This window comes from Pholcus phalangioides, unplaced genomic scaffold (genome assembly GCF_987345545.1).
Source record: "Pholcus phalangioides strain wild (caught in Gottingen) unplaced genomic scaffold, Ppha-v1.0 ptg000003l_1, whole genome shotgun sequence".
Taxonomy (NCBI): Eukaryota; Metazoa; Arthropoda; class Arachnida; order Araneae; family Pholcidae; genus Pholcus; species Pholcus phalangioides.
In genome coordinates this window covers 20,973,296-21,000,704 of record NW_028301596.1, presented here as the reverse complement: position 1 = coordinate 21,000,704, position 27,409 = coordinate 20,973,296, and the positions used below count along the sequence as shown (strand labels likewise).

At 33.1% G+C, this 27,409-nt stretch overlaps 1 protein-coding gene across 1 annotated transcript in view; it reads left to right on the top strand.

The window, feature by feature from the left end:
• Nucleotides 1-27,409, top strand: part of puf (ubiquitinyl hydrolase 1 puf) — a 101,119-nt gene that overhangs the window by 15,773 nt on the left and 57,937 nt on the right. Inside the window, exons 8-28 of the mRNA XM_089246064.1 lie at nt 1,519-1,737; nt 1,887-2,046; nt 4,197-4,294; nt 13,253-14,064; nt 14,558-14,903; nt 16,332-16,459; nt 18,268-18,357; nt 18,956-19,042; nt 19,520-19,602; nt 21,016-21,170; nt 21,354-21,470; nt 23,341-23,440; nt 23,827-23,912; nt 24,995-25,071; nt 25,178-25,304; nt 25,526-25,630; nt 25,788-25,940; nt 26,363-26,551; nt 26,690-26,800; nt 26,983-27,090; nt 27,318-27,395. Coding sequence (XP_089102190.1) covers nt 1,519-1,737; nt 1,887-2,046; nt 4,197-4,294; nt 13,253-14,064; nt 14,558-14,903; nt 16,332-16,459; nt 18,268-18,357; nt 18,956-19,042; nt 19,520-19,602; nt 21,016-21,170; nt 21,354-21,470; nt 23,341-23,440; nt 23,827-23,912; nt 24,995-25,071; nt 25,178-25,304; nt 25,526-25,630; nt 25,788-25,940; nt 26,363-26,551; nt 26,690-26,800; nt 26,983-27,090; nt 27,318-27,395 — 3,429 coding nt within the window. The remainder of the gene's footprint in view (nt 1-1,518; nt 1,738-1,886; nt 2,047-4,196; nt 4,295-13,252; nt 14,065-14,557; nt 14,904-16,331; nt 16,460-18,267; nt 18,358-18,955; nt 19,043-19,519; nt 19,603-21,015; nt 21,171-21,353; nt 21,471-23,340; nt 23,441-23,826; nt 23,913-24,994; nt 25,072-25,177; nt 25,305-25,525; nt 25,631-25,787; nt 25,941-26,362; nt 26,552-26,689; nt 26,801-26,982; nt 27,091-27,317; nt 27,396-27,409) is intronic.

Genomic DNA, 27,409 nt, shown 5'->3' with positions numbered 1-27,409 from the left:
ATATACACAAGATTATCGATCACTGATAGCATCCACAAAAGGAAACACTTATGTTTCATGAACAATATGTAGATGTGATTGGGCAATGCAGAACCTGCCTTGGGGAGGGGGCGGGGGGGAAGGAATGGAACTTTTTCTTAATTGATTTTTTTTTAAAAATCGAAAAATTTGTGGTTTTTTTTTTATTGAGCCAATGAGTGCCGGGGGTTACCCCCTCGGGAGAATCTCCAGATTTCTGGATTCCAAAAGTTGGCACGTCTGGTTTCCATTAAAAAAAATCCTTACTGCAGGGGTGCAAGAGCTGCGCCAAACAGCGCAGAAACGGTTCTCTTGCTACATGGTGCGCCAAGGCGCTGAATTCTGGCACATTTGCGCCAATTCGTGTTTGTGGTTCATGGAGGTACCGCTAATGCACCGTAGTGCATCAAATACCCGGAATTAAGGGAAAAAAAAGTGAAAATTTTGTTTGCGGGACGCGTTCATTCCAAGACAAGGAAAAAGATGGAGGTGGGAACTTCCATTTTTTTCACTTCCCACCATCTACCACAATTGTAGTATCTTGTGACCTTGGAAAGTAGTTCTACTACCTTGAAGTACAAAATCTTGTACTGTTATTGGTATAACCCGTGGGCAATCAATGTATATGCAAAATTTTTTGTTTTCGGAGAGCGTTTTTTCTCCTGCGGGTTATATGCCATGAAATAACGGTAATTTTGCAGCTACTAACCTGCATTCAAAGACAGCGTATCTATGGCATAAATTCGCTTTATTTTCCGCAAGATTGCACCTGCGCCTTTGCGAAGAGTCAAAAAGGGGATTGATTTACTAGTCATTTAAATTACCAAAATTTTTCAGAGATCATGAAATTTTTCTCCATTTAAAATATCAATAGTTTTGTCATCTAGCCACTATGTAATTGTGTGGTTATCGTCGGCGGTTGCCAATCGTGACAATTATCGGTTGACACATCGAGAAAATCCGCATTTGGCAGAAAACAAATCTCTACCCATGCAGAACATATTTTTGGCGCTACTGACCACATTTTTTTTGGTTGACAAAGCTTTTTTCACCCTTTCAACTCCATTTGGCACCCCTTCTAGAGTGGCGCTCAATATGGTCGCACAGTCCGCCCCTGCATTGGTGGGGGGGGGGGGCATGCTCTTAACAGTAGTCAAAGGAAGTAGTTTCATTTCAGTAATGCATGTTTTAGTAGTGACAGATAAGATTCTTCAGAAAAATTTAAATGGACGTCAATTTGGGGAGAAATTTATTTAGAATTATTTGTTCCACACAACCATTTTTGGCAAAACTTTTGGCATTTCACAGGAAAATTACTCCTTATATTGCAGATATAGTTAGTTTTTAGTTCTGCTCCATTTTCGAAATTTCTGCTCTAAAAATGAAAGTTTGCTGCTCCAAAAAATGGATGGGGGGCGCTTGCACCCATTACTGCCGAATTTAATTTTTGTCTTTACAATAAATATCCAGTTCATGCTTATATTTTCATTCATTTTTTAGCTCATAAAGCAGAGCCATATCATACTAAATTTTCTTGCAATGGAAGGCAGAATTACGAGTGAACACATTGATGCCGTTTGGTCAGCAGCTCAGCTTAAACACTGCAGTCGTCAAGTTTTAGATCTTCTACCTCCACTCATAAAGAATCTTGAAGTATCACCTGTGCTTCACTTGTACAAACTACTATGTAGTATGGAATGCAAGGAACAAACAGAACAAGTAACTTTATTTTTTTTACTAATTTTATTCTACTTATTATTTGTGCTACTTTGCAAAATAGCATTTTCAATATTGTTTTTTTGTTTAAATATGTTTGTCAAATTCAATATTATTCTGTGACAGTGAGAAAATTGAATATTTCTTTCCAGACATTATTGTTAGCTTCTGCACTCATCAAATTCATCTGGTCAAATGGAAACAGTCGAATGAACATTGCAGCTGTTTCAGAAATGAATGATCATCGTTCATCTCATAGTCCATTCTCAGTACTTGTAAAGAAAGCATTACCTATCACTGGTTTTAATAAAGGTATACTTTTTTCCTCCATCAGTTTCGACTATACAGTGAAACTTCGATTAACCGCCACCATCAGGACCGGGGCGGCGACAGATAACAGAAATCTCTTAAACATATGTACAGTAATGTGATTCCACTGTGAGCTTGAGACGATAATTGAAACAAAATCCTTTCAAAGTGTATAATATATATATATACTGTATTTACTTTCACACACAAATGATCAATATAAACTTCAATGTAAGGTCAGCCCAATAGTTGCAATATTGAAAATAGTTTCCTGCATGTTGTATCTCTTCCAAAATTCTTTGACAGCCATGACATCATCAGATGAAAGCAAGCCTTCAATAAAAGCTTTTCTGTAACGTCGATTTTTTTAATATTTTCAATTATGCCCTGGTCCATAGACTGGATAAGTAGAGTTGTATTTGCTGAGAGAAAGAGACATGTTATTTTGCCATCATCACTTTGAGTTCACAAGAAAAGTGTGTCGGGTCATTGTCCATTAACAGCAGTACTTCCTGAGGCAACTGCTTTTCGCCATATGAGCTCTATTTTGAGGCATGAAAACACTGTAAAATCATTCTGAAAAAATTGTTTGGTCCACCCAAGTACTTTTTTTGGGCATAATAGTTCACAGGCAATGCGTTCATATTTAAATTTTCGAAAGCACAGGGTTTTTTGGATTTACCAATTACAAGCAGGTGTAATCTATGACTGCCAGTGGCATTTGCACAGACCATAGCAGTCATCCAATCTTTATGGATCTTAAAACCTGGGGCTACATTTTCCTTATTTTTTATTTTTTTTAGACACGCTGGATAACAGAAACTGACGGCTAAACGAGTGACGGTTAATTGAAGTTTTACTGTATTTATATTTATTTATTTTTCTGAAAGTTGGTGCATATTTTTTCAAATTAAGCAAAATTTTTTTTGTTGAAAAATTTTGCAATACACAAATGTTATGTAATCATGTCAAAAAGTATAACATAAATATTTACAATTCTGACTGAAGACTCTGTTCTGATAATAGTGTTTATCATCTCATTAAAGAGTAATGACAATTAGTTTTTCCAAATCATTGGAAAGCTTTTCTGTGGGTTTTTAAATTATACAGGGTGTCCAGATCAAATGTCACTAATTTCAAACAGTAATTAAAAATCAGTAATGTTTATGTAGGGTAACAGTATTAGAAAAATCTAGCTGCCCAACTTGTTTGACAATAAATTTTCTGAAAGTGTCATTACGTATGCTGCTATTGTTGAAAGCAAACAAAGAGGGAAAATGGTGTCACAAGAAGAGAATTTGCAAATTGTTCTGTAGAGATGTTAGCTCTAATGAGTGGTGAACACACTCTCCACTCCAGGATAATTTTTTTCAGATAAATCAACATTCCATATGCCCAATAAGCACAATTGCAGAATTTAGGGCTAAAAAAATCCCTATAAAATTTTTTAAGTGCAAAGAAACCATTTTTGAATATCAATGTGTGGTACGTGCTTTCATATGATATGGTCATTGGGAAATTTTTCATCTGGGCAACAAAAACAGCACATGTGGAAGTGCGCTGATTTTTTTACAAAAACTTGAGTGTTATTTTCAATATATATACTTTTTTCATCTCTTCCAACTTCTTATAAAGTGTAAGAACTGATTAAAAATAGAGACATTTGATCCAGACACCTTATATATTTGATTATCACTATCCTATCAAGAAAAATTTGATCTATCTATACCAGATCCCAGGTACAATTTGTTGATTTTCAAATCCGAACCTAACAGTTTACATTCAAATACATAATTTGTTTCACTTATTTTTTTTTTTTGTGAATATCTTAATTTTGCAGTCATATCTGTGATGTGATGTATTGGCCTTTTTGGACTGAATTTGTATTTAATTAATTTCAAATTTAATGGAGGAAAAAAGCTAGAAAAATTCCCTTCTTTAATAAGAATAGTTTTTAAGGTAAAAATGTCAGAATACAGGCCTATTGAATTCAGTTGAAATAAAGGAAATTTTTAAAAATTACAATTTTTCACTGTGACTTTAGAAATCATAATCATGCAGTTTACGCTATTTTTCTTATAATCATAAAATAAATCGTGCACTTTAAAATTTTTTTCCAGTGCTTAAAATATGTTGAATCTGTTTTTATGCAGGATTATCTAGAAAACAAGAAGGAAGTAGTAGTGAAAGGAGCGTAAGTGTGGATGCAAGCAACAGTGAAGATGAGCCTAGTGACCTGCATGTTCATTCTGTAGGTTTTCTTTTGATCAATATAAAGTTATATTGTTCATGTTTTTATTTATGTTTTTGATATTTTTTGTAATTTTATTTTAAAAAAATCCTTAGAACCTTCTGTATTCTACATTTTTGTTTTGCAAATGATTCTCATTCAACGAATTCGCAAAACAAAAACATGAACATAGAAGTTTTTGAAGATATACTGTGACAAAGTTTTGTTTTTTTATGTCAAAAACAGTCAAAAACCTAAATGAATGTTTTTGTATAATATTTTGTACAAATACAAGGCCAAAACAGGCAAAATGCCCAACGAGCTGGTTGAGAAAAAGATGCCCATAACAAGTATGGATGTTATGTATTTCTAAAATACAGCACCCAATTAAAAATGCAATCAAAAAAATTATAAACAATATGTATATACATGATAAAATATTATACAATGCCCATAAAATGCATTTATGGTTGTCTTATTCTAAGTATGGATAGCTTATCAATATACCCCAACATGTTTATCGTATTTCTTTTTAAACATGTCAGTTGTGTTAGAATTTACTACCCCAGGGGTAATCTATTCCATTTCATTAGAGAAAAATTCCCTGTGACACCATAACCTAGAATTTTCCCTTACCAATGGATACTGGTGTCCCCATGTAAAAGCAGTCGATTGATGGTGTGCTAATAATTCATGGTCCTTCCTATCCATCCCATTGAAAATTATGAACACTTCGATCATATCTCCCCATCAAACCTGTCAAGATCTAGGCTCTGTCCCTTCTGGGATGTAAGCCCTTTACCCGTGTGGGTTGGATCTTGCTGAAAAAATTCCCCCCTCAGATTATATCTCCCCCAGCACCTTCGTTCATCCAATGTAAACATATTTAAAAATTAAGTCTCTCCTCATAACTCAAGTCCTGTGTGCCAATAAGGATACTCATAGCTCTTCTCTGTATCCCTTCAGCCAAGTCTATGTCCCTCTGTAGGCATGGTCTTTGAACCTTACAGCATACACCAGTCCAGGAAGAACCAAGTCTCGGAAAAGCTAAAGAATGACTTTTGGAGAACTCAGAGACATTTTTGAAAATTAAACCGAGCACTCTATTCGATTTTTTGACCACCGCTGAACAATGTTCAGAAAACCTAAGCCGCTTGTCAATGAGAATTCCCAAATCAGTCACCCAAGTTGCATCCAGGATAGTGACACCATTCAACTCATAAGAGAAACGTGGGTTGTTCGAACCAAAATGAGAGACCCTGCACTTGTTAATGCTAAACTTCATGCTCTATTCATTTGCCCATGTTTCAATCCTGTTCAAGTGGGTCTGGAGCAACTCCCTGTCGATTTGATTCTCAACTACCCCCATTAGCTTCACATAATCTGCAAATTTGCTAACAATCCCATCGATACCCTGATGAAGTTTATCGATAAAAAGTGAAAAAGGTATGGGGCCCAGGGCACTTCTTGAGGAACTTCACTAGTGATGCCTGTCCAATCAGAGAATTCTCCATTCACCATAACCGTTATGATCTAGCTCTCAATCACAATTCTATCAAATTCAGCAAGTTGTCCCCAATCCCAATCTCGTGTAAACGCTTCAAGAGTTTACCATGTTTGACCTGATCAAATGCCTTCTGGAAATCAAGAGAAACAACATCTACATTTTTGCCCTTACCCAAAGCCTTAGTCACATGATCATAGAAGCAAAGGAGGTTTGTTACGCATGTCTTCCCCTTCCTGAACTCATGCTGATTATCTGACAATACACTATTCTCGTCTAGCCACTTCACAATTGCTTTTTTATTATAATTTCCAAAATTTTAAAGAGGGAGCTTGTCAAACTCGCTGGATGATAATTGGACAGAGACTCTCTACTACCCTTTTTAAATATCGGAACAACATTGACAAGTTTCCAATCCCCTGGGACGATACTCAGCAATACTACTCCTGCAAATCTGCTCGACTGGCCCCAACAAGTCATTAGCACATTCTTTAGCCCTAGGATAGATATCATCTGGTCCTGGTGCTTTGATCGCACATACATTTTACAGAAGATTTAGGACCTCCACATCTTCCACTTGAATATCATTGAGGATTTTATTACTCTATGCAACACTCGTGCATTGAATATCGTATTCTCTATTAAAAATGACGCGGAAAAGTCATTGAAAGCATCGCGATGTACAGACGTGCTTTTTTAAAACAAAGGGAATAATGTTGTGCAGAACAGAAGATAGCATTGTACTAAATTCTTCCCATTGACTTACCACCCTGACGGATTCCACACATACATTGCTCTCTATTGTGGACTCTTATCAAGAGGGGGCCAACTGTTCCCTTACATCTATTATTGGCGTATCTAAAAAATGGTTTTGGGTCAAAGTCAATGTTGTCTGCCAACCTAGACTCAACTTCCTTTTTACTATCCCTTATCGCTTTCTTCAATGCTTTTCTTTTATCAGTAAACAATGATATCACCCCAACCACTTTATACTCTCTAATTCTCTTTTCTTTTCAAGATAAAGATTACGCATGCTATCCGCGAACCATAGGGGTCGCGTTGTACAAACACTCTTTTTTCGAACAAAGGGAATAACGCTGTGCAGAACAGAAGATAGCATTGTACTAAATTCTTCCCATTGACTTACCAACCTGACTGATTCCAACTAGTTTTTGAAAACTGTCGTTCTCCACTTGTTAATACAAGATTAACATTCATGTCATATATATAGCCATCCGGTGGCTCGTCGTCCATGAGCTATTAGCTGATCGGTTTCACCGTCCATTGCACGGTTCCGTTCTGCATATATACGCTCTAGCAAAGGAAAATCTCTATCTCCTCTGTAGCTTAGTGGTCAGAGCACTCGTCCGGCAATCGAGGGACCCGGGTTCGACTCCCGGTAGAGGCAGAGATGAGTTTTTTTCCTTCCTTAAAAAAATTAACATCTCAAATAATAAATATCTTCACAACATCCAGTCTTCTGTATATCTTGTATTAACAAGTGGAGAGCGACATTCATGTCATAAAAAATATATATTTTCATGTTTTAAATTTTCTGATCTACCCAAAATTTTATTCCACATTACAAATTCTCGAGCAACATCTGTTGCAACATCAATTAAACTCATTTATTCTCACCTAAAAATTTTATTGACATAGGTTGTATAAATCCAGAGTTTTAAAGAGTATATTCAATGAAAGCAAAGCTGGCAGCGCTTGATATCCAAAGCATTGTTTTGCATGCTTAGATAAAGCTTTAATTAGAAAACCATTGCATTATGAATGTTAGTAAATATATCATATCGTAGTCAAACTATGATATGGTTATTCTTACTATTGTGCTTAGAATAAATTAGGAGTTTCTTGAGCAGCATATGCAATCAGAACACTGCCAAATTAAAGGGCATTTTAGTACTATAATTTAGTATTTTTATTGCTAGATGCATTCTCACGTTACGCACAATAAAGGTATTATTTCAAGTATCACTGATTATCTGGATCAGTGGTGCGCTAAACAGAAGTCACCACCCCATGGTGGAGGGGCTCACACACGAGAGATTCTTCAAAATATTTTTCAAATTCGACTTGTACAGTAATCAATATATCGGCTCCATTATGCCAGAATCACAAATGTGCAATGTCCTTGCAAAAAAATGTACGTGAGAGAATCGCCAGGTTTCAACATTATATATTTCTTAAAAATTAAAAACAGTAATATGTTATATGTGAGTCAGAATATATGAATATAAGGGGAAAATGTGTCTACGTTTTATGAACAATTTTTTTAATGGTCGATTCCAACCAAGTGTAGAATCATTTTGAAATCGGGTGATTCTTTCTTTATCACCCTGTATACAAAAATCAAGGACCATACGCCTCGCTACACTTTCATCTTGGATAAAGAACACTAAGTACAACAAAAAACAAAGAAAATATTTATATGATATTTGAAAAAGGTGAATATCTTTTTCAAGTCAATATCGCGTAATTAAAATCGAAACACGTGAAAAGGGCTTTCAGGACAGTATATTTACTCATTTACTGGCAAAAAATCGGAATGTCCCAGAAAACTGGGACATATGGTCAGCCTATGTGGGGGTCAAGAATATTTTTGGTCAAAAGGGAGTCACGCTTCAAACATCACTCTGCTTACCGGGTCACTTTTTGGAAATCCCAATTGTCCTCTATAGAGTCTAATATTATTAAACTCCTGATTATGCATCACCCCACTCCGCTTAATGAGTCACTTTTGTGAAAGCACCCTTTCGAAAATTACCATTAAAATCAGAAACTCTTTGTACAATATACAGTGTAAGTTTGTCGTTCACTCTTACTGTGTCAAAGATATACCTAGCATTTCTCAAGCAGACACCACTGAAGCCATCTCCATTCCCCTGTCCATACTTTTTATTATAGTGTTAACAGCGTCCTTCTGTCAACATTGGGCTATTTCTTATTTGGGAATGGTTCAGCTGAGATTTTTTTTTTTGTGGGGAGTTGCGGTTTTTTGCACAGCTTTTGCCGAAAAAGCAGTGTCCATGGCAGAAATTCACTTTTTTGTTTTGTTTTTTTAAAGGAAAAATTCTTTAGTTTATTGGGTGAATTCAATATTTTTGGCTGCTTTTTGACATTTGAAACAAATCTTGACTAGACGATTGTCGAGCATCTGTAACTCTGGTGTTCACTACAGAAAAAAAAAAAATCATGAAGTTTACTTTTAGTGTTCACCAGACATACACAACATAGTTTTCTATATCTGCTTTTATCCTGCAGTCAGAATGTTCTTTCCCCCACCCTTTTCATACATATTTACCTGGACTATGACGTGCATTGTGCTTCCACAAATGTTTAATTTTTACATTATTTTGTGGTTACTATATATATTTTAATTTCCCCCCCCTCCTCTCCCCCCCCCCCATTTACTTTGAAAAAAAGGCAAAGCAGCGTTAATGGTTGAATATGAAAAATCTGGAATGACAAAAGTTGTGCATTTATAAACATGAAGGGAATACCCTTTACAAGTTTGAATGGTATCATGGCATCTAAGAAGTTGATTCTTTCGGCAGCACATAATGGGGTTACAAAGCTCAAGAGATTTCAAGATTCAAACTTTAAAGATATTGAATCCTGCCTGCTTGAAAGCAGCCCTCCCCCCCCCCCCCCCCACTCAAGCTAGGGCGAACAATATTTCAGTTTCTGGAAATTTGCTCAAAGAAAAATCATTGGAAATTTTCAGTGAACTCTGTGTTGAAAATTTTCATGCCAGCAATGGATGGGTAGAACGTTTTAAGGAAAGACTTGCACTATCCTTCAAAAAAGTCGTCACCTCAAGTTATCGGGAGTTCAAAATGGGAATGGGATAGACATATTGTGAAAGACGACAGAACAAGAGATGGACCACAAATATTCTGGATTGGTACCCCGTGGTGTTAAATACCTGAGAAGGCATCCCCATGCAAGATGGATGGATGAGATCCGAAAAGTGGCTGGAGTCAACTGGATGCCAAAAGCATCAGACAGAGTAAAATGGAAAAATTTAGAGGAGACCTTCATCTCTAGCAGTGGATTAAAAATGGTTGAAGATGATGATATAAGCAGTTGAAAAAATTTGGAAGGTCAAGAATCATCTTGCATTGTGGAATGTCTAATAGTTCATAGTTTCCCTTCAACTTTTATGTTATGCTCTATTCAAATTGTATACTTTCTAAAAAAAATACACGTACATTGTCCAAAATAATTCTGTAGAGAGCAAAAAGTTATTTTAATTATTTTACAATCATATTAAGTATTTATTATTTGTAATAACAGTCATTTTTAAAAATTTTATGCAATCAATGTGTGCATTTTCAACATAAATTTTCAAATTGAAAAGCAATATTTGATGTTTTTGAGAATTATTGACGTGACAGTTTAGACCATGGTTTAAACCAGTGTTTCCCAAATTGGGCGATGGAAAGGTCCAAGGGGGCAATAGAAGCCGGGTATAACATAATATCCTATGGGTTCGCTTGAGTTGGGGGGCGATGAGAGAAAAATTTCTCTGAAGAAGGGGGCGATGGAACAAAAAGTTTGGGAAACTATGGTTTAAACCATCAAAAAGCTGTCAACCCTGTACTGTGATAATTCAGCAGAAATTGTACAATTTTAATAATGTCAAAGTCATAACTTGATCCTTTCACTACCAATTTTATAACCTGTATGGGGGACACATGTCCCAGTGGTAGTGAAAGAGTTAAACTCAATTCTGGTACTGAAGTAATTTTTTTTCATTAAAATTGTGAATTCAGTGTCAACAAAAGTTCTTTTTAAATTTTGTTTATTTTCAATTATAATTAATGTGTCAAATGAAGCAAATTAAAAATATATTTGCTATATTTGCTTTTCATATATTTTTGTATACAGTGGACTCCCAGTTTCCAGTTTTTTCTTTTTATCGATTCTTAAGAACTGTAATAAACAGGGTGTCAATAACTAAAGCTGGCTTGTTATCTGCCTACAGCCTTAACTACCCATCAGTGAACTATGACACTTCACAAATGCTGTAATGAATAGGGGGGAAGAATTTTTGAAGTTCCTTTAAGGATCTCCATATAGCTTTTGATTTGGAATCAGCATGTTTGTAAATGAGTTTTACCAGCAAAGCATGTTTTGCAAATTCAACATTGCATTTGGTGGAATAACAGAAATGAAAATTATTCTTTTGAATGCATTTTAGATATTCTGCCACAAAGCTTGAACCATTTGGTTACATTTTTGCAAAACATTATCATGTGCTCTATAATTTGAATAGAATACGACAAAGGTGAAAGTCACAAATATTTTTTTTCTTTGAATTTTTATTTCTTCCCCATCCTTTCACTCAGATATTCTTAAAGTTTCATTGCTTTCTGATGATGATCTAAAGACAGTTCAGAACACAGCAACTTATTATAAGCATTATAGAGACCCTGTATTAACAAAATTTTTTCCTAACAAAGCTAAAAGAAGTACTGTATGTAAAAAAGACAGTTGAAAAATATATTTTTGAGTTAGTACTATAGCTAGTTAACTTGGTTTCAAATTTTTTTTTAGAGAAGTAGGTTTGCACCAGGGTTGGGCTTTTGATGTGACAAGTGTCAAAAACTGGTTTAAACCATCAAAAACTATCGAAAACTGTCAAAAACTTAAATGAATGCCTTTTGATAATTTTTTGAGGTGTGCAATAATTTCAATGTGCAACAATAGGTGTACAACATGATGAAAAATTTACTTTTTGGCATATTACAATGTTTTATTTTTAAACATTAATTTATTACAATAATTAAAACAAAATATGAATTATAATTTGCAATTTTGAATTTTTCAACATAAGAGTCTAGAACATATAAAATATAATTTTATGGTTTATTTATCTAAGCTACTCATTACCTGTGTTCAATTTGCTGATTGGAATAGGGCTGCTTATTCAAAATATGTATGATAGGGCATCAGGATTAGGTTTTTGACCCAGAAACTAACTCTATTAAAATTATCAAAATCTTACTGTCAATGATGTCAAATAGTTTTTGTTAACTTGATAGGTATGTTAAATAACAAAACACTTACTTTTATTTAGATTAAAGGGTTTTATATTCAGAATTATGATTACTGAGGAAAAATATATATTTTGATATTTTAAATTTTCTGATCTGCCCAAAATTTTAGTTCATATAAAAATTCTCATGCAGCATCTGTTAATGCACTAATTAAACTCATTTATTTTCACCTAAAAATTTCTTAGATCAGGGTGTATAAATTCACAGAGCTTTAAAGAGTATTTTCAACCAAAGCAGAGCTGACAAAACTTGATACCCAAAGCATTTGTTTTGCACGTTTGAATACAGCTTCAATTGGAAAACCGTTGCATTATAAATACTAGTAAATGTACCATATCATAGTGCAAAAGTAAGAATAAACCAAGTTTGACATATAGCTAGCATTGCCAAGTTAAATGACATTTTAGTCCTACAATTTAGTATTTTGATCGCTAGATATATTTCAATGTTATGCGCAATAAGAGTATCGTTTTAAGTATCAGTGATTATCTAGATAATTTAATAATAACAGAAATCAACATTACATACATGATGTAATAAACTTTTTTAAACACTTATCTGTTGTAAAAAGAGTACAGCAGATGGTTTATATCAATGCAAACATATATGAGCAGTTGAAGAAATTTTGGAAGGTCAAGAATCATCTTGAATCAAAGAATGTCAAATCAGTTCCATAGTTTTCCCTTCATTGTTCATGTTACGGTTTATTCAAATTTTATAAGAAAAAAAGCATATATATATTGTCCAAAATAATTCTGTTGAGAGTAGAAAATTATTTTAGAATCATATTTTTTAAATATTTATTCTTTGTATAACATAGTTACTTTAAACATTACATGCAATTAACTTGTGCATTTCCAATGGGAATTTTTATATCGAAAAGCAATATTTGAGATTTTTGACGTGACAGTTTAAACTGCTGTTTAAACCGTCAAAAACCTGCCAACCCTGGTTTGCACATTAAATAAAATGTATGTTTAGCATTATCTGCTACTGAAATGCTAAAATGAAGAAACATAACTCTCAGATCTAGATAATTAATTAATTAATCACCTAAATAATTGCCAGCTTGAAAATTTATTTCTAGATCTGAGAGTTATGTTATAAATACTGCTTATATTATACTTGCCGTTATAAATACTTGCAGTATTTATAACGGCAAATAAATTGCAGTCAAATTTTTTATCATTTATTACTTTTTAAATCAATATGCACATTATCCATAGCCTTTGAGGCATTCAGCTGCTCATATAATCAGGAGTCAAATGTACTTGATAGTTGCTGTGCCTTTTAGATACATTAAAATGAAGCTTGAATGCATCTGACACCAAAGTGTGAATTAAGAATGAAATTTAGCATTGTTGCATTCATTAAAGCTAGTTCTTTGTAATCCTATTATAGATTGATGTTTCACATATTAGTGATCAACAGCGAAGCAGTGGGGATGGCAGTGAACACACAGCAGAAAGTGTACCAAGTAGCCCGAGTGAAATAAGAAATCACAAGCATCTTGTGAAGCATGCTTCTCTGAAAGTTGGAGTTCTCCCCTGTTCTCACCAGAAAAACAAAAAATGGTCTGTTTGTGCAGGACATGTTACTAAACATGGTTACATAGGGAACAAGTGTGATGACAGCTCTAGTGGTGATGAAAGTGAGCTTAGTAGCGTTACCGATGAAAGTTTTCCTAGTGATTCCGACATGGTTGATTGTGCCAGAGGACTTCCACCTTCTTCTGAGAAGTCTAGGTTGAGTGAACGGTCTGAAGACTCTGGCAAAGAAGAAGTGAAACAAATTTGTGTATGGAATAGTGGCAGAATTCGTCAGAAGCGTTGTCATCCTTCATGTTGTAAGAGGCATCGCAATAACTCTAAAAAAAGGAAACATTTACATGTATGTAAACCTGATGTGTTGTCTGAAGAAAGTGTAGACAATATACCACAGAATCCTGCTTTGAAGGACGATTCCCCTCTGTCAAAAGGTGGTAAAGAAGTCGTGAAAGAAAACGAGGGTAAAAAATGTGAACTCCAGCAGAATATTCATAAAGACCAGTTATGTCAGCCACAGTCACCTCAGATATTGCCAGAATTAGTGAAAGCTGTTTTGGAGAGGGATGGTGCACTGTCTCATTTCAGTGAGGGAATCGATAGTGACATGTATGACTGTCAGCAGTATCTCACAAATATACCTGCAGCAAGACACATATCTTCATCTGGGTAAATTGATTTTTTTCATCTATATATTTTTAATATTCTTCATGTTGATTGACATTATTTGTTATATTACAATCATTGCTTGATTTTATGAATCTTCAATTCATGAAGTGACATGTTGTTATGGAATAGCCGTTAGGTCTTATACAATATTCTGTTTCTTTGAAGGTCTTTCCCATTTATGAACTTAAAAGCATATTGCAGTGGTTCTCAACCTCGTTTGACTCGCTGAGCCCTTTTTAGTATATAATTTTAGTGGGGGGAGACCTTTTTTAAAAATTTATTGGTCAAATTTACTGACGTATTTTATGGGCCTACAGTAGCCACACAAAACCCCTGGAAAGTGCATGAGGAGCCCTGAGGACTCTGCAAAGCACAGGTTGAGAACTCCTGGCATATTGCATTACAATATTAAAAATTGCAATATTAAAAAATTTGACCTATGGATAGTTATTTCTTTTTTATTGATTATATATATATATATATATATTTTCAGGGACATGGTAGAGGATATATTAAGTCCAGATGATGGCAGTTGCAATAGTTCTCAAGTTAGTAACAAATCTGATAAAAACTTGGGAGACTTCGATGGTGAGGAATCTGGATGTGAAGATGAATTGGTACAATTGGCAGCTCATGCTCAAGCTCAGCTGGGTTCACATAGGCTGACCAATGTTGCATGCATGTATCCATCATCACGTCTACAGAGTGGAAAGCACCTGCATCATTTTCGACGGGGCAATGTCCAAGATATGTGTGAAGAATTCAGGCATTTTGACTTGGATACTGTTTGTGAACCTGGTCAGACTCTCATCTGGGATTTATTACAGGATGATAAGATAGTAAGTTTTTTTTTCATTGAATTAATCAATAATGGTGCTATCTTATTTGATAGGATCATTTTCATTTGTTTGCTCATTAGATGACATGTATCAAAATCAGTTTCTATGATTTTTATAAGTACAGTAAAACCTCGATAAATCATCACCTCAAGTTATCGAAAAATTATGACGGCTTAAGCGAAGTGCCGTCAGTTTCAATGTGCAATGTTGTGAAAATCATATAAATTTAAAGTAATATGAAATTTATTACAGTATGAATCAAAATAACAATATTAATAAAATTTATAGATCGCGAAAGAATGAATAATAGCAATTTTTTTTTTTTTTTTGCCTCTTATTACTTAAATTACTGTGGTAAAATGTACTGTACACTTTGATTTAAACTAGTACTTTTTAATTTATAGACTAACAGAGCAACTGTTTGAATAAGTAGCTTTTCTTCATAACAGAACTCTCTATTTCACATAAATTCTACATAGACATCAAATTTAATTTTAGTATTTTAATTCTTCATCAGTAGTTCATGATACAACTACAAAGTAATCTCGAACACTTTTGACTTGCTGGAGGGGCCCAGAAAAGGGAAAAGTAAACAGAAGACCTCAACTTGGGAAAGAATGTCTAATTTTTTTTAACAAAGATATTTTGTTTAAATTTCAAGCCCTAAATTAGTAGAGCCCATGCTTTCTATGATTATTTATTATCCGTGCCCACACACACATTGCACTTTGACTTGATTAATTTGATTCTTCGATTTACATGATTTTTGATTTCCTTGCAGCATGTGTCATCTTTGATGTATCAATAAATTTTGGTTTTGCTGGAGATGCCCTGGGGGGGGGGGGCTGAAGTGCTTATGTTGCTTCTTGCGACAGAGCTTGGGTGTCTCGCGGTTTGTTCAGTTTCTCCAATGGAGCCCAGGCAGATATGAGATCTAGCCTGAAAAGTCCACAATGTTCCAAAAACCTTAGTCGGCAAATGAACTTCCCCAGCGTAACTTTTGTTACTTAAACTGTTCCGAAGTGCCGTCCACAACGTTCCAAAAACCTTAGTCTGCAAATGAACTTCCCCAGCGTAACTTTTGTTACTTAAACTGTTCCGTCTGGGTATATAGGATTTTATGGTGACTTTTAAGTATATGGCAATGCTGTTAACAAGCTCTTTTTTTTAGTGGGAGCCATAAAAATAGTCTGTTCCACTTTCTCAAATTTTTTCATAGTGACGAGTTAACTGAAATTAGCGACAAGTAAACAAGGGTTTAATAACATTGTTGTCTATGAGAGGTGGAAGGGCCTGAAGAAAAATGACAAATGACGACTTAACGAGGTTTTACTGTATTTAGCTTGTAATCTTTTTGTTACATAGACCTATATTTTGGTATTTATTTTTGCAGTTTTCATATTCAACATTTTAACCTGTATATTTTAGGGACAGTTGAGTGAAGGATTAGCAGCTGAAGCTGAAAAGATACTATGCAATTTAGTTTGTTGGTCAGTAGATAAAATGATTCGCATGAAATTTATAGAAGGATGTCTTCATAACATAGCAAACAATAGGTTTGTACCTTCCTATTTTTTATATTACAATTTATGTATCACCAATGTCATTTAGCTTTGAGAAAACAGTGCTTTTGCATTATAAAACAATAATGGTCTTTACAGATCTATTAATAGAAATTTGATGCTTTTGATCAACTTTTCCAGGGCATAGCAACCCCCTTCCATGTTGATTGATAAGCTGATATCAATTTAAAAAAATATATGTTGTCTGGTCTATAATTCAGTAACCACATATGGAAAATTTTAGGTGGCAATCCCAATTTTTTTAGTCACTATGGGAATCTTAGGCTGTACTATTTACTCATGTTTATCAGGAATCCGAACCGTATCTGTGCCGATTATGACAATATAAGCATAAAAGGAGATTTTTTGTACTATCAGCGTTCCCCCTCTGAAAACAAGCATTGTATTTCTCAGAATATTCGGAGGAAGATACGGATAGGGAAGACCCACTGCTTGAGCATCGGATGATAGTATTTTCTACTCACGATGGCACCGGTTTAGTGAAAAATTTATTTTGTTTACTTGAAAATTTATTATGATGGCTTAAGTAATGTGTTTCCTTGAAAGAAAACTATGCAATTTCACCGGTCTTTTACAGTTGATTGGATTCAATTAGAAATCTATTCATTACCAAGTGTAGTGTACAGTGAAAGCTCGCTACAATGATATAATGATAAATCCCTCTACAACTATATTTTTTGAAGTCTTGTTTGAAAATACATATACTCTCAATATAACGATAATCTCTCTAAAACAATATTCTTTTTCCTGGTCATCAGAGTATTATATCGAGATTTCATTGTATATTTCTCGATGATATAATTATATTATTTTAAAATTATATGTTTAAGAAAATAGATGAAGCAAAGTGTAGTAATCACTCACATCCATCAAAATAGGCAATGAAGAACAATACATTTTTTATTCCAATGTGATTTTGGTAGTTCCTTATGAACTGAAGTACGGTTTAAAGAACTTCAATGAATTAATATAAATGCTGAAATATACTCGTGAATAATATTTACATGCTGAAAAATATATTTTTATTATAGAAATATCTCTTCATGTACTCCTTTTGTTTTCCATCCTCCCCATTAAAAAAAAAATATATATCCGATAGACTTCCCTTTCAGCCTCACCTTCCATTTTTAACGTTAAAGAATGTGAAAAAAACAACAAATGTTCTGCACGTGCATCAAAAATGAATTTGCGTTGCCACCATCGCTGAACAAAAAATTCAGTAAATGTATAGTAGTGTTTGTTTATTCCAAGCTCAATTTTGATTGGTTAACGGTCGATTGGCCAAAGAGAAAAATTGCTTTTCCCTGTGTGGAAAGAAATTTCTTTTGATTTTCCCTCTTTCGCATCACATGACGTTAAGGAGTGAGCTTAAGAATAATTCCTTGGTATAGTTTTTCTGATTATTCTTAAAGTCATGCTTATTAACTGATGGTTATAATTTGGATCAGATGAGAATAAGCATGAGCAGGACATCAAAGTTTTTTTGATAATTTTAAATTCAAAAAGCTTTTCAAACTTGATCTTTTAAAAAGAAAACATTTGTGTAAATAAGTAAAGCTTGTATTTCAATCCCCTCTCCTTTAATTTTCATTTTTTCCTAAAAGTTCTTTTTGGTTCTTTCATATATTCAGTTTGACGGATTTTCATGCGTCAATAAATCACAGAGTTCTAATGCTTTTTGAAATGTTAGCTTTAATAAATTCACTGCACATTATTATTCCTCAAGCACTTCATTTCATTCATTGCATGTTTAAATTGATTGTGGCATAATTTCATTCCAGGTCGGTGCTGGTATCAATGCGTCTGCTTCCAAAATTATTTGCCTCTTTCCAACAGTTCAGAGGAGGTAGTGACACTCATTCTGTTACAATGTAAGTCATTTTACAAAAAAATAATTACCTATGTGCTTTATTCTTTTTTTTTTTAATTTTAGATTCATCTTCCAGTGTTAATTGATAGTCTTTGAAAATCTTGAGAGATGAAAATTATCATGCAAAATTTATTTATTGTACCACTGATTTTTGAATGTGAATCACCAGTAATTTTTTATATGTATGTCTATGTTTTATTCAGATTCAGAGAATTGATGTTATCAATTTTTTTATGAGTAAGGATATCAGTGATGTTATCAAAATTTTACTATTACCATGAATATTATACTGTACTCACACCATGGACAAACATTAAATTTTACTAAGTTTAAAAACAAAAAATTATCTTTTCAATTTTAATCTAACACACTTGATTCTTTTCTCATGTTGGACTCAAACAAAATTTTGTTTTTACCTTTTTAAATTAATCTTTAATCTCTGCTAAGTAAAAATAATCTGGTTTTTGTTTTTATCATAGAGAAAAAAATTCAGTGATGATGTCTCTGCCTAATCTCTGATACCATGTACATAAATATTTTTCTTTAATTCAGTGAATTACAATACTTTATGTCTTTAAATGACTGTAAAACAATTATAGGTGGGCAGAAAAAGAACATAAAATGATGAAGCATTTCTTTAGCAATTTGATGAACTTCACTTCCACTGTTCCAGAAAATACTATCATGTGAGTTTTTTTTCCTTCCTTTCAAGTATGTTTCACATTTCCCCCCCCCCCCCATTCAAAGAAGAAAAATCAAATCTAAATTTTTCTAATCAAATGTTAAATTAACATTAACATTAAATTAAATTAAAATTTCAGTAAGTGAAATTGAGTCACTCTGTGAGCAAAAAACTCAATTATCCCATCTACTGTTACTTTCCTGTAATTTACTGGTGTAAGCAACAATACCTGTTGATTAATTTCTTTAGATTAATTTTCTTGCTTTTATATTACTATGGAATAATTTATTATGAATAATTATTATATTATGTTAGTATTGATAGGTTTATCATCCATGGTCATGTTCTTGATTTTTTCAGACAACTTAAAAACCTTACTACCTGTGTAATATAAAAATTCTTACTGTTTTCTGTTATATGTTCCAAAATTCAGTGTATACAGTTTTTAGTCGCTCATTAACTTTTTTAACTCTTTCAAAAGGCCAATTTTAAAGGATCAAATACAAGTTCGGTTGCACTTCTTAACTTGCATTTTTTCTACACCTGGTTCACCAGAAAATTTCAGTAAGTGAAATTTATGACTTATTTCTCTTTTTATTGGATTTGTCATTATGCTGCATTGTATCAGCTGGAAAATTCTGAATTTACTTATTTAAAGCTTTGAAAATTCATAAAAGGCAAAAAAAGTAACATGCCATATATAATGTAAGGAAAATTTTGCAAAAGAAAAAAACTACGGCCAAACCTCTTTTTTGTAAATTTGTCATATAATAAACAAATGCAGTGCAAGTTGGTTAATTTCAATTATTGGATAATTGAAATTTTTCATGAAATGCCCTTGAGTTTTTATTTAATGTGATGTAGAAATTACTTGTTTAATTCAATTTGTTTTCCTGAAGTTAAATAATAAAAAAAATCCTGAAGTTTCAGCACATAATGGGTGACATTTTTTTTCCAACCTTATCTCTGGCTTCAACGTCCCCACTGTTCACTGAGCTTTGTGTCAGGTTAGTGTGAACCCTGGGTCATATGGTTGATTTTTAATTAAGTGTGGATATCCCCTTTCTTTGAAAAATTTCCTTTAGATTTATCATTTCACTGTTCTAAAAGAATTGCAGATGCTAATGATGAGAAAACTGGCAAAACCAAATGATCTAAATCTAAAATATATTCATGCTGAATGAATCCAAAAAAAACTTAGATGATTTTTAAGCTATTCTATAAATGTCTAGGTGGTATAAAACAAATTTTAAATCATTAATTGGGAAAGTTTTAATGCTTATCGATAATTGAATGTATGCCATTTTAACAGTGTTCAGCAAATAGTGCATTGAGATTGTGTGCCGCCTCAAATGACTTCTGTTGTTCAACCCTCTTCTGTTGCTCAAATTGTAATTCAAAATATAATACAGTTTTATTGTTATTAAGTGCATGTAAAATATTGGAAAACATGTGTTTAATATTCCAAACACATGTTAAATGTAAGCATCCTTGATACTTTTCAAATGATTAGCAAAGATTGGAACAAATTCCATAACTAACATTGTCACCCTGTTTATATTTATGCCTATAATGTTAGTTTTTCAAATGTTCCTACCAGATAATTAGCAAATCTGTTGTACTTGTTATTAAATCATCCTGCTTCTGAAGTCTTTATTATTCTGTTCCAAGGGCTTATGTTATACCAAGGCTGTGCCATATGACTGTGAAGCAATGTTTCCCAAAGTGGGCAATATCACCCCCCTTGGAGCAATGGAAGGATCTCGGGAAGTGGTAGAAGCTGGGCTTAGTATAGGACCTATGGGTTGGCTTTAGTTGGGGGGGGGGATGGGAGAGGAAAAATATTTTTAAAAGGGGTGATGAAAAGTTTGGGAAACTATGTTGTAAAGGATGGGCAGCAGAACATATTAATACAAAGACTGACTGTATATGTTTTATTGGATTTTTTTTGTAAATATTTCCTAATTGAATCTTCAGGTTTGAGTCAAGAACAGTTGGATGTGTTGTGGCAGTGTCTTGCTACTAGGAATGAGTTTTCAGATGAGTTCTTCAGTTGGTTGCTCAATCAAGCAAAAAGTAAAGATCATCATGCATTGAGCTTGAGTCTCTTCAAACATATATTACTCGAAAAGGTAAATTATTTGAATTTCAAACTTGCATATGAAAAGATTTCAAGTTTACCCCAATTGTAGTTGCTACTTGATTAACCAGTAGTTGCAATGCATTGTAGAAGATAATTATTTTTTTGGGAAGGTTGAATATTTATCTTTTGTTTTTAAAAACTGATTAATTTTTCTTTTGTGTTTTGCTCTTAGTTGCCAGAGCTACCTCCAGAAAATACTAGCATGACAGCCCTGAATCTGTTACAGCAGCTGAGCAGTATCGCTCATTTAGCAACAGCATCATATGATACGCCATCTTCTGCTGCAGATGTAAGTAACTTTTATGAATGAATAAACAAGAATCACCTCTCTCTCCAGTATATATTTCTATCTTGGATACAGTACAAAAATGTTTTTTCTTAAGAAAGAATTTTTTCACAAAGATTTCTAGTTAACCCCTAATCATCAAGTGACATACTCTGTACTTCAGGCCCAGACTTTACATGTGGGGGCCAACTGCATCTCGTATATTTTTTAAATCCATTATATTATTTCACGATCTCTGCATGTTTGTTATCATTCGAAAGAGGAATAATGTGGCTTTGGACAATTATAATTATTATATTTAAGTTATCATACCTAGAATACTGTTGAAGATCACAAACTGATTCAGTCAAATTTACTTCTAGTTTGAGCTGGCTATACTGATTCAGTCAAATTCTGTACTTCTAGTTTGATCACAATTTTTACTCCAGATTCTTTTTTGTATATATGTATATCATTGTTATTTTCATATAAATTTCCGGATACACCCATCCCCGGGGTAAACTTCTGAGATGGGAAGCGGGGTGTGTCCGGTCCTTCAATGTACTGTAATAGTTTGAGCTGGCTATACTGATTCAGTCAAATTCTGTACTTCTAGTTTGAGTTGGCTATTTTCAATTTACAAATCAGAGTTGGTTCTTTTTCAAGTCACCCACACATTTTTGTAAGTTCAGTATGAGGTCGTAGTTGAATTCCTTTAACTTGTTAGAGGAATATCTTTAGATCAGCATACTGAGATGTTAGTCGATTCAGAAGATCTATATAGCTCAGATTGGAAGATAGATTGGCTGCAGGGGGTGGAACTGAATTTGACGCTGAATCTGCACATATAGTCTTAACACTGTAGTGCCAGATATGACCCAGGCTCTGTCCCATGGGGGGATATAAGTGCATTATACCTGGAGGGGTTGGGCCACGCTGGAGAGAATTGACTACGCCAGATGCCGAGCTCACCCCCTGCCCTAGTCTTGACACTAGTCTGATTAGCTTGTTAACACGCTATACCTTTCTAGTTTGATTTTTTTTTTTTCTAGAGTAATTTTTCTGATGAACCCACACATTGATAGTGGAATGAGTTTTTACAATCTATGCAATACATTGTTTCACTGGGAACTAACATTGATTCTTTGCACAACTTCATCAGTTTTCTCAGACATAAAACCAAAGCATATATGTGTATAAGATTTTAAAATTAGTTAACTAACTTTAAAATTGGCTTAAAAAATTTAAGAAAATCAGTAGTTAAAAGTGGAAAATTGTTTTCTCAAAGAATGAGAGCCAGAGGAGTGACAGAAATTGCTACGTATTAGCCCGTTGCCTCCAGGGATAAAGAAAGTTTTTGCATTGACCTTAAAGCTTGGTCCACATTACTTGTGCTCAGGTTTCTCTGGGTTTAATAAATAAATATGCCTGGCTTTCCTTTTTTTCCCACCCATGCACAAACCAGTTGGTACTGATTTGCCACAGCCTTCCATCATACAAGATTCAAGAATCGTGGCATTAGCCTTTTTGATGTATTGAAACAAAATAGATCCTGGCGAGCAGCCAATTCATTTCTTGTCTTGTAACATGTCCACATTATACTAGAACTCAGCAAATCCCTCAAAAACCCCTCAAGAGCAATGTATTTCTAACACATTGTCCATGAGGCATTTACACTTTTTTTACCCAAACTTTAAAATTCTGTCCTGAAATGTAGCAAAAACTAAAAAAAATTATATTGATTTTATTTTCTCCATAATCAGATGTTTCAAAATTTTTATATTAAACTTTAAAAAAGTAAAAAAAAAAACATATTTTATGCAAAGTTTCATGATGAATAAAATTCAACACAATTAGTTCTTTTTTTTTACAAATAATTGATTTATCATTTCAGGTGAGTGGGATGAAGCAGTTGTGGGGAATAGCATTAAGAGCACTCAATACAGACGTGAGCATGGCAGCCATTCAATATTTAAATAACTATTACATAAATGGTAAGTTTTCTTCTGGTAATGTGCACAAAGCTCTTATTTAAGCATTACTCATTTCTTACTAAGATTGCATAAATCAAGGACTCTGTCAAGTCACATCAATTAAAGCAAGTCATAACTCTAACCACTTAAGTGAAAATGATATGCTGTGTGCATAAGTGTTTGTTTAAAAATTACAAACAGTAATTTAATTCAATTGCTAAATCCAACATTATTCTTTACTCATGATTAGTTATTTGATAGATTATTTTATGACTAATTAGTAGTATTTCCTAATTATCTAAATTTACAAAAAATTTTCAATCAAATAATTGTCTAAAATATGAATTTGAGAGTTATTGAGAAGAAAGGTAGCAACAACTTGGTATAAATTTTATTTTACTTTCCAGTTCACCATGGAACATTAGAGAAAGAAGAAGACTTTATTGAGCATTGTATGGATAGTTTAACAAAAGCGTCAAAAAATGTAACTGAGGTAATTTATGCTTTTAACTCTTTTTGTATTTATATGACTTGGCACTTGCCCTGACTGCGAGGGGACAGTAGTTCTCATTTTCCGTAGAAGACAAGTGATTTTTTTCCCATCCAAAAATCATCTCTACATAAAATCCAGTTCCCTGTATAACTTTAATGAATAATTTGTTTTTTATTCAAATGTTCTTCATTTATTATCAAAATAGGACTGCTACTCCTAACACCTATGAACTAGAAGATCATTCATTAGTTTTTTTGTTAGTTTGGTATTATTCTTGAGTGCCATGAATCTTGGCATCTGATGCAATGCTTCTATTAAGCCAACAAAGGAAAAATGAAAAAAACAGTCATTTTTATTCTTATTCTGCTTTTATATGGAATATAGCATTTTTATTCTTATTCTGCTTTTATATGGAATATAGCATTTTTATTCTTATTCTGCTTTTATATGGAATATAGCATTTTTATTCTTATTCTGCTTTTATATGGAATATAGCATTTTTATTCTTATTCTGCTTTTATATGGAATATAGCATTTTTATTCTTATTCTGCTTTTATATGGAATATAGCATTTTTATTCTTATTCTGCTTTTATATGGAATATAGCATTCTATTGTTATAACAAGCAATTTAATAATTCAAGGATAATGCTTGGAAAACCGAAACATTAGCAGATTTTTGTTAGAACAAACCTTTTTTTTTTTCATATTCACAATCTTAAAGAATGCTAGTTAACCTGTCATCTCTCGCTACAACGGCACATGACATGTCAATTTTCGGTCTAACTATTTAAATTTTTTAAAACTAATTAGTAATTATTTTGATTATTATAATTTTTTATTGATAATTTAAAAACATGTCAGTTTCAATCTATTCATAAAAAATTTTAATCAGGAAAATATATTTTATTTGCTTCAAACTTTAAAAAAAAGGAAAAGGGACAAATTTTAATTGGCCCAATGACTGGTTAAATGAATTCAATTGAAACATCCATTATATGTTTTGTACTATTTCTGTTATTTTTATCTTGCATTCTAAAAGTTTATGTATTACATAATTATTGAAATGTATTATTTTACTAGACGGAAGAGCATAATCTTATGATCATACAGAGAGCATTGCTGTTATTGAAAACCCACATAGAAGCTTTCAGTAGAAGGTTAGTGTTAGTTGTTTTCAGAATGCATATTTGATTCATAGCTTATTTGTGAATTTATTTTTGAAAAATTAATGTGCTTCTAAATTACAATTTCTTTTTATGACAGATATGCATATCATCTGAGGCGTTGGGAACTGAATGGTGAAGGAGTTACAAGTCATCGTGCAAGTATTGGAGAAAAGCAGTCACCATCCCTTCGAGTAATCTGTCAACCAGCTGGGTTATCTGAAAAGGTGATTGTTCTCATTTGTTTATTTTTTCTCAATCGTGATTTGTTGCTGCTGTTTGAAGCCTTTACATATACTTATATATAAAAAAAAAATTGTGTTACAATGGAGATTTTAATATTTGTTCTGAATTTTTTTTTTAAAGATGAGCAGGTACTTTTTTGATTCATTATTTATATATTTTTTTATTTTGGCTTAGTGTTTGAATGGGGTTTTCATTTTATTAGGTCACTATTGAGCTTCATGGTACAGATACTGTTGCTGATCTCAGAGCAGAAGTCATATATTGGTGGGAACAACTTCAGAAAAAACATAGGAAAGCTTTAGCCCAGGTAATATAAAGGATTTTAAAATTTTGTGAGATAATTTTCCAAATTTTTGATAAACATTTGATTGAGTGTACAAAATAATTTAATTTAACGTTCCAGCAAATCTGGTAATAATTACTCAAGAACTTCTCTTTACATTATGTCACCTGTTCATCTCTAGGAGCATGGTAGCCAGAATGCCTCAAATTCAATTTGTCCTTTACTTGGAACACTATTATCAGATGGACCGATCCGTATGATTTCTCAAGGGCAAGAACTTACAACTGATCTAGATGAGAAAAGCTTGGCTGAAGTGGGAATCAAAGATTTGCAGGTTGGAAAAAAAATATTCTGCTAATTAAAATTTTTAAATCAAATAATTTTTTTTTATTATGACTTTTTCAGAATCATTTTCATTTAATAAATCTCATCATATTTGAAAATGAAAATGCTATCTGGAATTATGTTAAAAATCACAATACTATTTCAGAGTATGTTGCCAAGTGTTTAAAGACTTTTTTTCCTTCCGACAATTGTCATTTTTCAAATTTGAGACAAAAATATAAGTTTGTCTCTTCATTACAGCAAGCAGTATACTCGCAACATTTTATTAAAAAACACATAAATGTGAATTATAACTAGCGAATAGATTTGAATGTAAAAAAAAAATTTTGAATTTTCTCACTGTTGATTTGGACATCTATACAGGCAACCAATATAATCAAATTCAGCTTTTCAATTTTTTTCTTTCCACAGTTGGTATTTGTTTCTGTTGGAGCTCAAAGGCACCAGAGAAGAAGAGAAGGTCTTGAACCAGCTTCCGTTTTGGCCCCACCTCCGAGAGATAGGCTACCCATAATTTTACTATTGCAAGCACCATATTTTGAACAGTTTTTCTCACTAATGCAACATCTTTGCAGCTTTAGAACTATTTGTAAAAATGGGGTGAGTGTTCCCCCCCCCCCCATCATTCTAGTTTGTTGTTCCTGATAGAAGTTCAGTGACAATTAATGAATTAAAATTCCAATTCTGAAACCTAATTTTCATTAATAGATCTGATAATTTGACCGAATACTTTTTTAGGACGTTTTACCACATACCAAAGCTGAAGTTTTGTCAAGAAGAGTATGGGAGATTCTCATGATGCTACCTACATCACCATCTATGTTGGAAGGGTTTAGGGACATTACAAATGTGAGTAAATGACATAGCTTCGTTGTGGCTGAATTTATTTATACTTAGCTGTTTATTTATACTTCAGCTTTTAAAGCCTCTGGTTACAGAGGTCTCCTTATGATATCTACCTGTCTGCTAACTAGTAGTTTTACAAATTTGCATTCCATGAAATTCAAATCTCTGTTAAATTACCATTCCAGGATTTCGATGTAGTGTCAGTGAGCAAGACTCTGAAAAATCTTCTAGATCCTAAAAGTCCACACAAATTGATGTATTCACTACAGATTATAGAGTCTTTAAGGAGGAAGGTAAATATGAATTCTTGTTTTTTTTTTTTAAGGATTAGTTCAGCATATAAAGATCATTTTTATATTACACAAGTCATATTGCTTGGTACATTAAAAATTAAAACTGGTTTTCACAATTTTTTATGCACTATTTGATACACTAACCACTCAGTTTTTATACATTCCATATGCATTTGCTCACTTTTATTTTCCATTTTATTCAAAATACTTTTTGTTTCTTCGTGTAGCCTATTGATTTAAGCAAGAGCACTGTTGATTCAATAAACAGGTCAAGCAAAAAAGAAAAACTTTCCTGGTCATCAAAAGTATGTTGCTTTAT